Source organism: Ixodes scapularis, unplaced genomic scaffold, assembly GCF_016920785.2.
Source record: "Ixodes scapularis isolate PalLabHiFi unplaced genomic scaffold, ASM1692078v2 PGA_scaffold12__126_contigs__length_90152505, whole genome shotgun sequence".
NCBI lineage: Eukaryota > Metazoa > Arthropoda > Arachnida > Ixodida > Ixodidae > Ixodes > Ixodes scapularis.
The window spans coordinates 4,193,559-4,206,291 of NW_024609838.1; the positions used below are offsets into that span (position 1 = coordinate 4,193,559).

General features: G+C 45.5%; 3 protein-coding genes across 3 annotated transcripts; all 3 read left to right on the forward strand.

The window, feature by feature from the left end:
* Nucleotide 1: 1 nt before the first annotated feature.
* LOC120836955 lies at nt 2-1,630 on the forward strand. Its single transcript, XM_040206085.3, has 4 exons — nt 2-158; nt 280-408; nt 1,115-1,226; nt 1,309-1,630. Exons 1-4 carry the CDS (start codon nt 2-4, stop codon nt 1,628-1,630), a joined length of 720 nt encoding a protein of 239 aa, XP_040062019.3.
* Nucleotides 1,631-2,221: 591 nt separating this feature from the next.
* Nucleotides 2,222-3,285, forward strand: LOC121835324. The gene is made up of 3 exons (XM_042289380.1): nt 2,222-2,382; nt 2,892-3,084; nt 3,190-3,285. The coding sequence occupies exons 1-3, from the start codon at nt 2,306-2,308 to the stop codon at nt 3,268-3,270; spliced, it is 351 nt and encodes a 116-aa protein (XP_042145314.1). The 5' UTR covers nt 2,222-2,305; the 3' UTR covers nt 3,271-3,285.
* Nucleotides 3,286-4,035: 750 nt separating this feature from the next.
* Nucleotides 4,036-12,665, forward strand: LOC121835297 (protein sidekick-2-like). Its single transcript, XM_042289309.1, has 4 exons — nt 4,036-4,123; nt 7,214-7,449; nt 8,152-8,263; nt 12,430-12,665. Exons 1-4 carry the CDS (start codon nt 4,036-4,038, stop codon nt 12,663-12,665), a joined length of 672 nt encoding a protein of 223 aa, XP_042145243.1.
* The last annotated feature ends 68 nt before the right edge of the window (nt 12,666-12,733 follow it).

Sequence of the window (12,733 nt, forward strand, 5' to 3'; positions counted from 1 at the left end):
AATGGCGGTAGCCATAAACAAGAATCTACTGGCAGACAAGCTGGGCTCAAGGAATTTAGGAACTATTGTGAATTGGAGCTTGACATATTTTGTAACAAACGTAAATGAAAGAGATGATTACGTAACTGTGAAGAAAACAACATCTGTTGACAAACTAGGTGCTGAGGTTTCATGCACTTATTTTCTTCTTTTATTACCTGAAGTCTGCTTGATTGTGCAGTTATTGCTGATTGCCTATCGTATCTGTCTGTTGAATAGATTTCTTTTGTCCTTTTTCAGAGTGTAGCCCGGGCACCCATGGGACCAACTGCTCCCTGAGCTGCGAGTGCCTCCACGGAGAAATTTGCCACCACGCGGATGGCACGTGCTTCTGCACGGGACGTCACAGGGGGCGCCTCTGCGACCAGCGTGAGTGCACATAGTAGTTTGGTGCTTGCTCATTGAACCTTTGCTAACAGTTTCATGACACACTTTGCCTTATGATGCACATTGGTGTTTGCGAACTGACACTGTAGCTACAGATTAAGTACAGAAAGCAACAAGTGAGCTCCTTGTTCAATATCTTCTGAAAATCCCTCATATGAGTGCCATAGATGCAGTTCAATCACTTCTTTTGCACTGGCTAAAATCTAGAGACCTTCGTCTAAATATTCTGGCTGTAATTTCTTTTTGCCAGACATATCTTTTGAGTGCACGTCGCGGGACTGCAAAGAAGTAGCAAGACAATAATAGCTTCACTGCCACACACCGGCGTCCTAGGAGCAGCAACTAACACGGGGGTGCGTCTGCATCAGCTCAAACAGGCTCGGAAATTTCGCTCACTCTTATAAGTCGCCTTTCTCTGGTCGGCCAGTATTTGAATAAACGCGATAGTTCTCCACGCCCACAAGAGTCCTGGTGAAATGAATTGCTGTGCAAATGTAGACGATTCCCGTGTCGTCTTTTGGCTCCTTAAGAGCGTCATTGGTTGTCACGTCTCCCTAGATCTTAAATTTTCTCATTGCGGTATACCTTGAAAAATGTATTGGGGGGCTTCTACTGTGTATAATTTGGAAGGTAAGAACCAAAACATTGGACACCCAAGCGACTGCAAAGCCTGTGTCATGCATTGCAGTGGCCCCAAAGGTGCTGCATTCGGAGGAAAGTGAAGTGAAACTGGGGGAGAGCACCCTGGTGTCCTGCACCGTGGAGGCCTCACCAGCGCCGGTGGTTCAGCTGTATTACCAGTGAGTGGTGGCATGCCAGAGTCATTTTTTGTTGTACCACCCGCGACAAGTGAAAGTCAGTCGTCGCATGTCTCGCGTGCAGGGAAAGCGGAAAGACCCTCAGCAAGGTGTCGGTAGAAGCTCTCGGCGGCGACCTCTACAAGGCAACTGCCCCCCTCTCGGACACGCTCAAGGACGGAATGCAGACCTTCCGTTGCAGAGCTCGCAACGAGTACGGTTTCGACGTTGGGACCGTGCAGGTTGACGTCGTGGGTATGAAACGAGACTGTTCATCTGAGCGAGTTTACGAAAGGCGAGAATGTCTGAGGACATGCTCAAATGGCCACACTCGCAAGGTGGCATCCCGTAGTTTTAAATTGCAAATTCATAAATGTATGGGTGCATCTGCGTGTAGAATCAAGTAATTTATGTTGTGGGGACATTTCACGCATCGCCCCACAGGCACACCTTTGAAGTGTAGGGCAGAGGCACCGTCTTCGGGGAATCAAAACCGTGACCACATTTATTTCTGTTTTTTATGCTGGATTTTGACAATCCTTTTGTTTAAAACGTGCCAAGAATGTGCTTCAAGAAATATGTAGAACTAATTAATAAGTGTAAACAGTTAGCTATCAACAAAAAAAATAAACCCCCATTTATTAAAGACTTGAGCGTGTTGGTAATCTACATTGACTTAAAATGAAACACACAAGAGGACGAAACAGATGACACATCGTCTGTTTCGTCCTCTTGTGTGTTTCTTTCTTTTTAAGTCAAAACCCCCATTTCTTTTTTTGTTTATGAAAACGTTCTGTGCATGATCATTGCGGTTCAACAGTCGCAAAGGGGCTGCTATCATCACTACCATGTTATGCTTCTTCCGTTTGTTTACACCTCTAAACAAGGTCAATAACCCACAAGATACCTTTCATTATGTACCTCGGTATGGTACCTGGTGCTTTACTTCATACTTTGTGTGCAGTGCACGCTTTGGATCCTTAACTATTGGGGACCAGTGCAAATCCAGACAAAACATTCCTCGTGTGTCGCAGCCGATCCGGTCCTCACATCTCCCCCCGAAGTGGAGGTGTCCTCAGACCATGCAGAGATCTCCTGGCAACCTTGGAGCTGGGGACCAAAGTCAGGTGGAAGACAGGGGGATACCATTCAATACCAGGTAATTTCAAAACAAAAAAAGAAATGGCCCTTGAGAAGCATGACGCATGTAAGCAAAGAAAGCTGAAATGGCGATCAATGTACTGCATCTCATTAATCTTATGGATTAAGTCGGCAGATCAAGCCCGTCGAATTTAGCACTGCTGTATAACATTTCTGTAACGTCTGCTACTAAATGCAGCTTTCCATCGGCTAAATTTGGAAGGCGTGACAGTTTTTTCGAGGCAGATTTTCATGATATCGTGTCACACTGTCTTTGGGTGTCCCAGCCGTTAAACACATTCTCCCCTAAAACCGTCGACCAAAAGGGCTAACATTGTTTTAATAGGCTCTCCATGAAATGAGCACAGACATTTCACCGGGGTGGTTACCGGCACAGTTCGACAAAATGTTATCAGACGAACGTCGCCGAAGTCAGCACGGGGCGTGATGTCCCGCCTCGCTTGACTTCGGATTTACAACTGGGAGTGACAGTACACCAAGCTACAAGAGTCTTTTTTGCCTCTCCAGCTGCAGTACCGAACCGAGGGGGCCAACAATTGGACAATCGCAGGGCCGTGGCAGGACGCTACCACCTTCAACATGTCTGGCCTCTTGCCAAACACCGAGTATGTATTTGCAGTGGCACTACGACGAAACAATGCTTCCGCAGCTGAACTCCCAAGACCAGAAACATGGGCCACCGCTCGTACACTCTGCGGAGGTAAGCATGGGTGCATGGTATCCGTGCAGAATGGGGGCAAATACATTATTTCTGTTATCTTGATAGTACTATAAAGAGGAGTCTTATCTGAAATATCCGATCCAGAAGCCAGTCCTCAAAGCGCTCCCCAAGACTTGGAGGTGGAATCGGTGTCCGAGGATCAGCTGTCTGTCAGGTGGAAGGTAAGGATTTTGAAAACAGAGAAATTGGATCGTGGGAACAACAAAAAGCTTTCATGACCTCCACACAAACAGCCAGGAATTTCCAATTTTAAACAGACTTCTCGAAGACTGCAACACAAATGGCTGAAAGATAAGCTATTCAAACAGCTGAACAAAATGATAAAGAAATTGGGTATAAACTGCAATAGACGCAAGTTTATTAACCTGCAGAAACATGTAACTTGTTTCATCACCAGCAAGACATGTACAATTCTTGCAGCTCAGGTGGATCGCTTTCACCATGCACAACTTCAGTGCGCAGAAACAGTACTGACAACAACTGGTGGTATAAATAACACAGCTCAGAAACCCTATCCACCATCTCACAAGTAAATCATTTACGTCAGTTTCTCTGACTAGTATAGAGACTACTGTTCAAAACTTCTTAACGTACAGTACATATGTGACACAGATTACACATTTCTCCTGTCGTCCGTCTGACAATGGACAATTCCATTGACTTCTGACAATCAACTCCGCTCCCATTTCTGTGCACCTACAACCCTTTTTGGTGCTAAGTGGCATGGTGCCCCCACTTAAATACAGTGTAGAGGGGTCAGAAAAGATTCCTTGTTTCCTCACACAGCCCCCCCAGCAAAACCAGCTTCACTGCCAACTAACGGGATACGAGGTCCACCTCCGAAAAACAGGGGACTCAGAGGACCTTGCACAAGTCCAGAACTTGGAAGCGGAGGCACAGTCTGCGAAGTTCAACAAGCTGGAACCACACATGTCCTACAGTGTGAATGTGTATCCTGTAACGTTCCTGGGTCGTGCACCGTTCAACTCCTCCGTCGAAGCCAGGACAGAGCAGGGAGGTAGGTGGTTTAGACAGGCCAAGCATGAATTTCGAGGTCCTAACCCAAAATGCCCAATTCTGCTAGAGACCACCCTTCTCTTCGGTTTTGTAACTGAAAGTTATCTATGCAGCAAGCTTGCAGCTTGCAAGATCTGGTCATTGTGATGCTTAATTCGTACCTCTAGTCTACCTTCTCTCCTATAAGAAAGGTTTCTGCTGTGCTCTCTCCCTTTCATGGTGACAAAGAGGAGGATCTAGCAACCTGTAACCTAAGAATGTGACTTAAGAATTAGCGGGGAGTCATCCGTTACGTCAGAGCTGCCATTTGATGATGAACCAGGTTATCACAGTTATCAGCTTTTAGGGTCATGCACTACGGTCCTCCTGTTGCTTTACTTCTTACAATGTGTGGAAGTGTATGCTTTGAATACTTAATATTCTTGGGAATTGCACCCCCCAAATCCAGGCACAGATTTCTTCCTACGCAGCAACCGATCCGGTGCTGACATCTCCCCCCGAAGTACAAGTGTCCTCAGACCATGCTGAAATTTCTTGGGAGCCTTGGAGTTGGGGCCCAAGGTCCGGTGGAAGACTGGGAGACACCATTCACTACCAGGTAATTTCAAAACTGAAAACTGTAGCCCCTGGAAATAACTATACCCGAAAGCAATGAAAACTCACATACTGGTAATCTATTTTATATAACAATTACCTTATTAAAAAACCTATCACCTGAAAGGTTGGCACAGTAAGCTCTCCATAAAATAGGCCCAGACTTCAATGTGGTGGTCGCCAGCACAGTTTGAGAAAATGTTGTCGGACAAACGTCAATGACGTCAGTACCAGGCTGCGCATTCTGCCCAGCTTGACTTCTGACTTTTTAAAGGGGCGATGCAGCGATTTTTCTATTTTGCACAAATACCGCTTAGAACGGATCCCTGACGTTAATGACCTGTGAAATGCCCGTTCGTTTTTCACCCCATGCAATCAAAGTCGCAGAAAAAAATTAAGAAAAACGAGCAGAGTTAACCCCCTTAACTCGCAGCCAGAACAAGCGGCCACGTGATCGGGAGCCGATTATATGGTGCCAATGTTGATCATAGCCTCGCGCTGAGTTGGCAAGGCACAGGACACGCGCCGAGTTCTAGACATTGTTATGGTTTGGTTGTTGTCGTCATTGCAGCGATTGGACACGGGCCACTACCCGAATGCTTCTCGAGCTATCAATTATCACGAGCCCAAATCGAGTGCCGACGCAATGCTCGGGTCCAATCTGTGAGCCGCATTCAAATATCGTCATGGGCGGTACTGCTACCGCCGAGCTACGTCATCAGGTTTTGTGAAGGAGAGATTGAATGAAAACACCCGGTTTCGTCCTCGAAATTACAGCGCAACAAAGAAGTTTCTTGGTCAGTGGCGTTGCGTGCGAGTATCCTTGAGTCCCACTACTGCCAGTAAGCTCGTGTACAGTGAAAAATATTCCAATTGAATATCGTTGCACTGCCCCTTTGAATAAGAGCAGAGGTGCAAAAAGGTTCAAGTGTATTTTTTTTGCCTTTTCAGCTGCAGTATCGCACTGAGGGAGCTAGCAATTGGACAGTCGCAGGGCCGTGGCAAGACGCTACAACCTTTAACGTGTCTGGCCTTCTGCCAGACACCGAGTATATGTTTGCAGTGGCACTGCGACGCAACAACATTTCCACGGCCGGACTTCCGGAACCAGAAATGTGGGCCTTTGCTCGTACGCTCTGCGGAGGTAAGCACGTGTGCATGGTGCCCGTTCAGAATGAAACGAAGACGTGAATTCCGTTATCTCGACGGTAGTACATGAAGTGGCCATAACCTTGTCGTTCACAATATCCAAACCAGAATCCAGTTCTCAGAGTGCTCCCCAAGACCTCGAGGTGGAGTCGGTGTCTGAGAATCGGCTATCCGTCCGATGGAAGGCGAGTATTGTAGAAATTGGATCGTTGGACGAACAAGAAGCTTTCTTGAACACCGCAGAAATGGCCGATCCCTACACCCCATTTCCTTACCTGAAACGCACTTGTCGAAGAGGGCACGACAAACAGCCGAAAATAAATCCCCTATGTCAGTTACTCTGACTGGTAGGTGGACATCTTAGTGCGCTTCTCACACAGATGTCAGCTTTCTTATGTCTTCTGCATGACGGCGAACGGCTTAACTTCCGACATCAACTTGGCTACCAACCATCTTATACAGTGATAAGTGCTGGGCTGCCATTGACACAATGTGAAGGAAATCAGCCAGAAAAGAGTAGTAGATTCCTCTTTTTCTTGCACGCAGCCCCCACGGCAAGACCAACTTCGCTGCAAGCTAACGGGCTACGAGATCCATCTCCGAAAAGCAGAGGATTCCGAGGACCTTGCAAAAGTCCAGAATGCGGAAGCGGAGAAACAGTCTGCGGAGTTTGACAAGCTAGAACCTGACACGCTCTACCGTATCGATGTGTATCCCGTAACGTCCCAGGGCCGTGCGCCGTTCAATTCCTCCGTTGATGCCACGACTGAACAGGGGGGTAGGTATAAAAACACTCGATGGATCTGTGTTTCTCCTACAAACTAGCATAGAATGCTCCAATGTATGAGGCTCGTGCCTTTGAAAGCAAATGGTCCTGCACTGCTGGAATAAGTGGCCCTTGGAAGCAAATGGCGGCAAAGCGCTTGCCCACGGCATAATGGTTGTTGATACCAGTAAGAAACACAAACATTAGCTTATCAAGAGGTGAGGTGGTAGTCACCATAGATCACCCATTATTTTCATTTGTTTTCGACTAACCTAAAGTTACATGCAGCTTGCACTTTCCAAAGAGCCAACTATCTTTTGTGATGTTTAACTCTTAAACCTTCTCTTCCGTTTAAACATGTTTCTCCTGTGCTTTCTTTTCGTACTGGCAGAAAGAATAGGTAACTCGTAGAGTCGCCCTTAACGTTACGGCCCCCATATGGTGACGACACAAAGTCATTGCTGTTATCATCTTCTCACGGTCATTCGGCAAGGCCAACTTTGCTATTATCAACAAAAATAGAAGCAACATGGGTGAAATTACTTAAATTTTCTACCGAATCATGGCAAAACCGTAACACAGACACACTTGTCTCGAGGGGTGCGACATTGCCTCACCGTATAATCCGCTTAGTTCCAGGGCCGGTGGCTGACCTCACAGTGGCGTGGGTCAACTCGAGCGAGGCGCTCGTCACTTGGCAGTCGCCGAAAGTTCGTAACGGAACCCCAGTAGAATTCAAAGTGAAGCTTCATCCGAGAGATGTCGGAGGTTGCGGAGTGACGGGCCTCGAAGATGTGTTCCTTGTGCGTTATCCTCAGGTAATACTCGTTAAGTAAATACACTCCCCCCTTGCCAGCCCCCTTTCCCTTCACCAAGGTAACTCCCGAGTTGTGTCAATTGTATTTGTTAGATACAAGGACCAATAGTCACACACTGTAAGCATTACTCCAAATTTAACAAATTTCCCATAAGAATCTGCTGCAACACGCAGTTTAACAAAAACTAAAATGCCGAAATAGAGATTAAACGTGCAAACGTCTAGTCCGAAAACCCTTAATATTTCTCGCCATGTGATGAAATGGTCTTGGCCATTTAGTTTGTCATTCAGACCCACAGAGGTGACAGTCAGCAATACAGATACTTAATCCTCAAAGGAAAGGCAAGACAAGGAACTGCCCAGTCAAATCAATTAGAATGCTCAGTTACACAAAGGTTTCGAGAGGGCATGCTGGAGTAAGCACGGTCTGTGAAATGCTAGTCTTCTCCTTTTACTTTTCATAGCTCAAAACTACCAATGCTTATTCAGGACACTAACTTAAGACAGTTGCCATATCACAGTAGTAACCAGAAATGGTTAGGTGCTAAGAAAAGCCAATGCTGTGCTTGTTTCAACTGTGTTGCAGAGCGCTCTTGACATGCACAGGAAGCGAGAGAGAAACAGTTGCTTTCTATGGTGCCACATCTAAATATTTAACGTGTCTGCTATATCTTTTGCATCGTCTGGCACTGCAACTGCCCAGTTTTTGGGCAGAGGTTTGGCCCCCCATTCCCTCTACCGAGTCGGAGTGAGCGCTGGAACAAGCAAGGGCTACGGGGAGCAACGAGAACTCAACTTCCTTACCACAGGGGCCGGTAAGCTCTACGATTCATCTTCTCAAAGAAGCTCAATTTGAATTTTTCAGGTTACAGTACAACCCTCTATAATAGGTAGGGTTCGGCGTTTTCGGTTTAAACCGATAAAAACCGATAAAAGTACGCCGAATTCATTTTCGGAAATTCGGTTTTAACCGAAAAAGGTCAGTTTTTAGGCTCGGCATTTTCGATTTAAACCGATAAAAATACGTCGCATTAATTCTCTAAAATTCAGCTTTAACCGGAATAGCTCGCTTTGACCTGCCAGTCGTACCGCAGAGTCGTGGCGAAAAAGAGGAACGACAGTGTCTATCGAAATGTGCCCGAATTTATGGGATACACGGATGCCATCACGACGTTTTTGTTTGAATGTGCCGCATCGTCAATCGGAACGTGAAGTCTGAAATGCCCCATGACTCCCCATATACGAGCGTGTTTTTTTAACTCGTTGAAAGGAAGACTGACTCGAAGCAAGCTGTGCATTTTATGTTGTGCTTCAAAACGTCACACCGTGTCCCTTTTGGTGGTCACAATCGGTTGATTGGCCGATTTTGGCTCCAGGCAGCTCTTCATATCCTCAGCCTGCCAGGGTCCAGTGTTAGCGTTGTGAGGGAACTCTCGAAGCTCAGGGTCATATTAACAGGGAAGAAAGAGTGCGGATCAACGAGAAGAACTTGGGAATGTAAATGTGTGTGTACTATAATAAGATCACGTAATCCTGATGTACAGACGGTGAAGTTCCATTTTTGTTTTGGAAATAGGCTTTATATTTGACTTGTCTGTACTTCTGTTTTTTTCTTGTTTCTTTTACAGTTGCACACATTTGCCAAATAAAGTGTCCATTTCTTTTTCAATGTATCTGTGCCGTTATTCTTTGAATGATCACGAATATCAGAGCTACAAGAATCATCTGATCCGGTGACCGTTGGTGTTTATTGTATATTCACGGAAAAACGCCGATAAAATTTTGTGGGCATAAATATACGCCGAAAAAAACCGAAAATTGAATTTTAAAATAAACACCGAAAAAAGTACGCCGAATTTTGAAAAAATAGAAACCGAAAACGCGGAACCCTAATAATAGGTTAAAGTTAATTTAGAAAAGTTAAACGGTTTTACCACAACAGTTCGTTTTTTTCATTACCTCCACACCACAAATTCCTCTGCCAGCATTGAAATTGTGGGCTCGCGATAATTCAAACTCGGATATTTTATACTTTTGGTTAATTCAAAGAAATTTTAAAATTTCGGTTGTCCCGCTATGTTTTTAATGTATTCATATGCCGCTTATTTCGCACGGCGTTTTTGTATAATTCATACCTTTTTTTTGTTTGTTTTAGCAGCCCCGTCGAGTGCGCTTCTTTCCGTGCACCGGTGCACTGCAGAGAGGTGTCACCCACGGAGCTTGCTTCCGCGCGCAGGTGTTGCTTCTCCGCAGTGCAACGGTACTCAGTGAGAAGCACACTCAATAAGATTTCAGCATTCTGACATCATCGCAACGCTGTGCAAGAAGCAGACGATTAAGCTCCGCATAAAAACGGGCGCCACGCGGTAATTTTCCTACGAACTTGCGCGAACGCTGTGACATGGCGGCATGGTATAGGCAGTCTTGTACACGTTACTAAAAAAAAGTAATCGATTACAATTACTATTACTCTTGGCTAGAAAGTATTCGATTAGATTACTTGATTACTCGACGGCAAAAGTAATTGGACATTACTTAAAGAAGTAATCGTTACTTTTCCGATTACTTTACATCTTTAGCGCTCATAACAATGAACTACTTCCAACCTATATCTCACATTTGCACAAGTATTGAAGAAAAACGGGTTCCCTCTTCGTGGTCGTTGCACCTTCACAATGCGGACACAGGGCGTTCGCCAGTGTGTGTGTGTGTGTGGGGGGGGAGGGGGGGGGGGGGGGAGCGGAGGGGTTCTAGATCTTGTTAAGCTTGAGCAAGGGTTGTCGCTCAAAGTTTGCGTCGCTCATTTTATTATTCATATGTGGATGAGCTCGCATGTTATACAAAAGAACAGCAGCTCCAGGATTTGAAACGGATCATGTGTAGTATCCATTAGCGGAAGAGATCGCCCCGACCACTTCTCAACTCGAAACATTGCTTGTTACAAAGGCCACGTAGGGGAAATGGGGAAATATTTCAACTGCCTTTGTTATATTTTGCATCCGCTTTAGGCATTCTTCGGTTCTGGTTCTCCTACGGGCTGCGATAGGTACCCTCAGCAGGATTTTTTTATTTTTTTATTTCTGTGTGTGTGTGCGTGAGGGGGCTAGTTTGAACGAAGGACTCACAAGCTACATTCTGCTTCCTCAAACTTCGCCCTGAATGGCCTTTGTCACACACTGTGGCTTTCCCGGGGCTTCCCACTCCCAGTCCCAGCTCGAAAACAAAACAAAGAACGGACATTCCACAGAAACTGTACATAGAAAAAGATTGACTTCGTTTCCTACAGCTCCGCAAAAATCTTTCTTTTTTCCGTTCGAAAAAAAAAAAGGAAGCAAATTTAATAAATGTCATTTCATAAAAAAAAAGGCGTGTGCCTTTTTTTTATGACCGTAACCGTTACAATTTGTCCTGTGGACAAATTGTAACGGTTACAAGTAATTTTATTACTTCAAAAAGTAATCAGATTACTCTTGTGATTACTGCCTAATAAAAGTAATCAACTGATTACATAATTACTCCAAAAAGTAATCGATTACAAGTAATTTGATTACTTGTAATGCGTACGGTACAAGTCTGGGTATAGGTCTGTATGTCACAGCGTCCGTGCAAGTTATAACTACCGCGCATACCAGTTTTATTCACGCTTGTGTCCCCTGCTTGATGGTCCAACTTAGACAGCTTCTTGGCCTGATAACAAACTTGATTTTGTTTTTAGTTACGTCTAAACAATACATAAAAAAACAATGTTAATGAGAGATAAATTAACTTGTGTCATACATTTCCCAAATGTTTCATGTGTGGCTTACCTGCTTGTGATCAGTAGGCCTATGTAGAGGAAATCACCAAATATCTGGTTTGTATGCGTAGCCATTCATATGGCAAATCTTAACTTTACCTTGCATATTATGTACAGTCACCGGCAATATGAAAGACCCACTGGGAGCGCGTGGCCAAGGCGGTGGCTGGCGGGGACGCTGCGAGCACTCCGGGCAATTCCATTCTGCTTCGAGGGGAGGACGCTCACTCGGGGCTCAGCACAAACTGATAAGCGCGTTTCGCTTTAGCTGAGCCCCGAGGGAGCGTGCTCCCCTCGAAGCAGAGTGGAACTGCCCGGAGCGCTCGCAGCGCCCCCGCCAGCCACCGCCTCGGCCACGCGCTCCGAGTGGGTCTTTCATATTGCCGGAGAGTGTAGATGCATTTCTGATGATTCCCACTTCTGATAATTAAAAAAAATTTGTGGCTTCCTGGAGTTTAAATTAATGAGAATCGACGCATGCTACAGTTTTTCCATTTGGAAAATTGTGTTTTTAGGGGCTCAAGGCCCAGCCTATCTTTAAACTCCTAAGTGTTCATGGCTGCCCCCACCCCTAAGTAAAGCGTTCTTCCAGATTTATTACTATCTTAGCAAACATCAGCCATCCATTAATGGATAGCAACATGTGAAACACCTGCTAATATGTGCATTATTATTATTTGCAAGGTTTATAGGCTTCTACTCTACTACTCTATTGCATCAATGTGGATACTGGGAGGGGGCCATCAGTCAAGAGAAATAGACATTCCACGAGATTAAGAAGTTTGAGAATCCCGGGAGCAATAACGCAACAAATACTAACATAGCAAATAGTCAATCAAATTTTAGTTTTATGTCCCAAACCAACAAAGGGTATTGGCACGCCTCAGAGAAACAACAAGGATTAAATTCGACTACTTGAAGATCTTTTGTTGAGGAACCGAAATCTCGGTTACACAGCGCCTTCTCTGCAATAAGCCTCCGTCGGATTGCGGACACTTTAGCGGGGAATTCATTGGCTAACGTAGTAACAATTTTCTTCTTGCAAATTGACTTGATTTCATAGTGACGGATGTTGTCACAAGGTGCTTCAGAGAATCTCTGGGGGACATAAATTTAGGATAAGCTCCGCTCACGTCCCAGAGATGCAATGGAGGCCGAATAATGTGTCCCCACATTGATGTACAGCACCCAGCGGGCCTCCCCGGAATGTCAAAGTCATCTGGGCGGGTCCGAGGAGCCTCTTCCTGAGCTGGGAACCCGTGCCCTGCCGAGAGATGCACGGACCCCTGGTCTTCTACGAGTGCACCTTCAAATTTGCGGATGGAACCGGCAACGTGCTAGCCACAAACGCGACTGGTAAGGACGCTAATTACGTAAAGCCGTCCACTTTCCTAAACCCGATGTGTGGTCTTGTAGCTTGAAGGCGGGCTCAAACGTTTGAGTCCTAGTGTATTCGACAGCGTTATGACAACTTGCGATGGCTTACCAC

Bases quoted from the DNA above. Each gene is read 5' to 3' on its own strand.
- LOC121835297 (XM_042289309.1), top strand. From the start codon at position 4,036: ATGTCCTACAGTGTGAATGTGTATCCTGTAACGTTCCTGGGTCGTGCA. The intron at 4,124-7,213 runs GTAGGTGGTTTA...ACCGTAACACAG, and splicing joins AGCCAGGACAGAGCAGGGAG to ACACACTTGTCTCGAGGGGT. The intron at 7,450-8,151 runs GTAATACTCGTT...GCAACTGCCCAG, and splicing joins TCCTTGTGCGTTATCCTCAG to TTTTTGGGCAGAGGTTTGGC.
- LOC120836955 (XM_040206085.3), top strand. From the start codon at position 2: ATGGCGGTAGCCATAAACAAGAATCTACTGGCAGACAAGCTGGGCTCA. The intron at 409-1,114 runs GTGAGTGCACAT...CATGCATTGCAG, and splicing joins GGGGCGCCTCTGCGACCAGC to TGGCCCCAAAGGTGCTGCAT. The intron at 1,227-1,308 runs GTGAGTGGTGGC...TCTCGCGTGCAG, and splicing joins GTGGTTCAGCTGTATTACCA to GGAAAGCGGAAAGACCCTCA.
- LOC121835324 (XM_042289380.1), top strand. From the start codon at position 2,306: ATGCAGAGATCTCCTGGCAACCTTGGAGCTGGGGACCAAAGTCAGGTG. The intron at 2,383-2,891 runs GTAATTTCAAAA...TTGCCTCTCCAG, and splicing joins GGGATACCATTCAATACCAG to CTGCAGTACCGAACCGAGGG. The intron at 3,085-3,189 runs GTAAGCATGGGT...TATCCGATCCAG, and splicing joins CGCTCGTACACTCTGCGGAG to AAGCCAGTCCTCAAAGCGCT.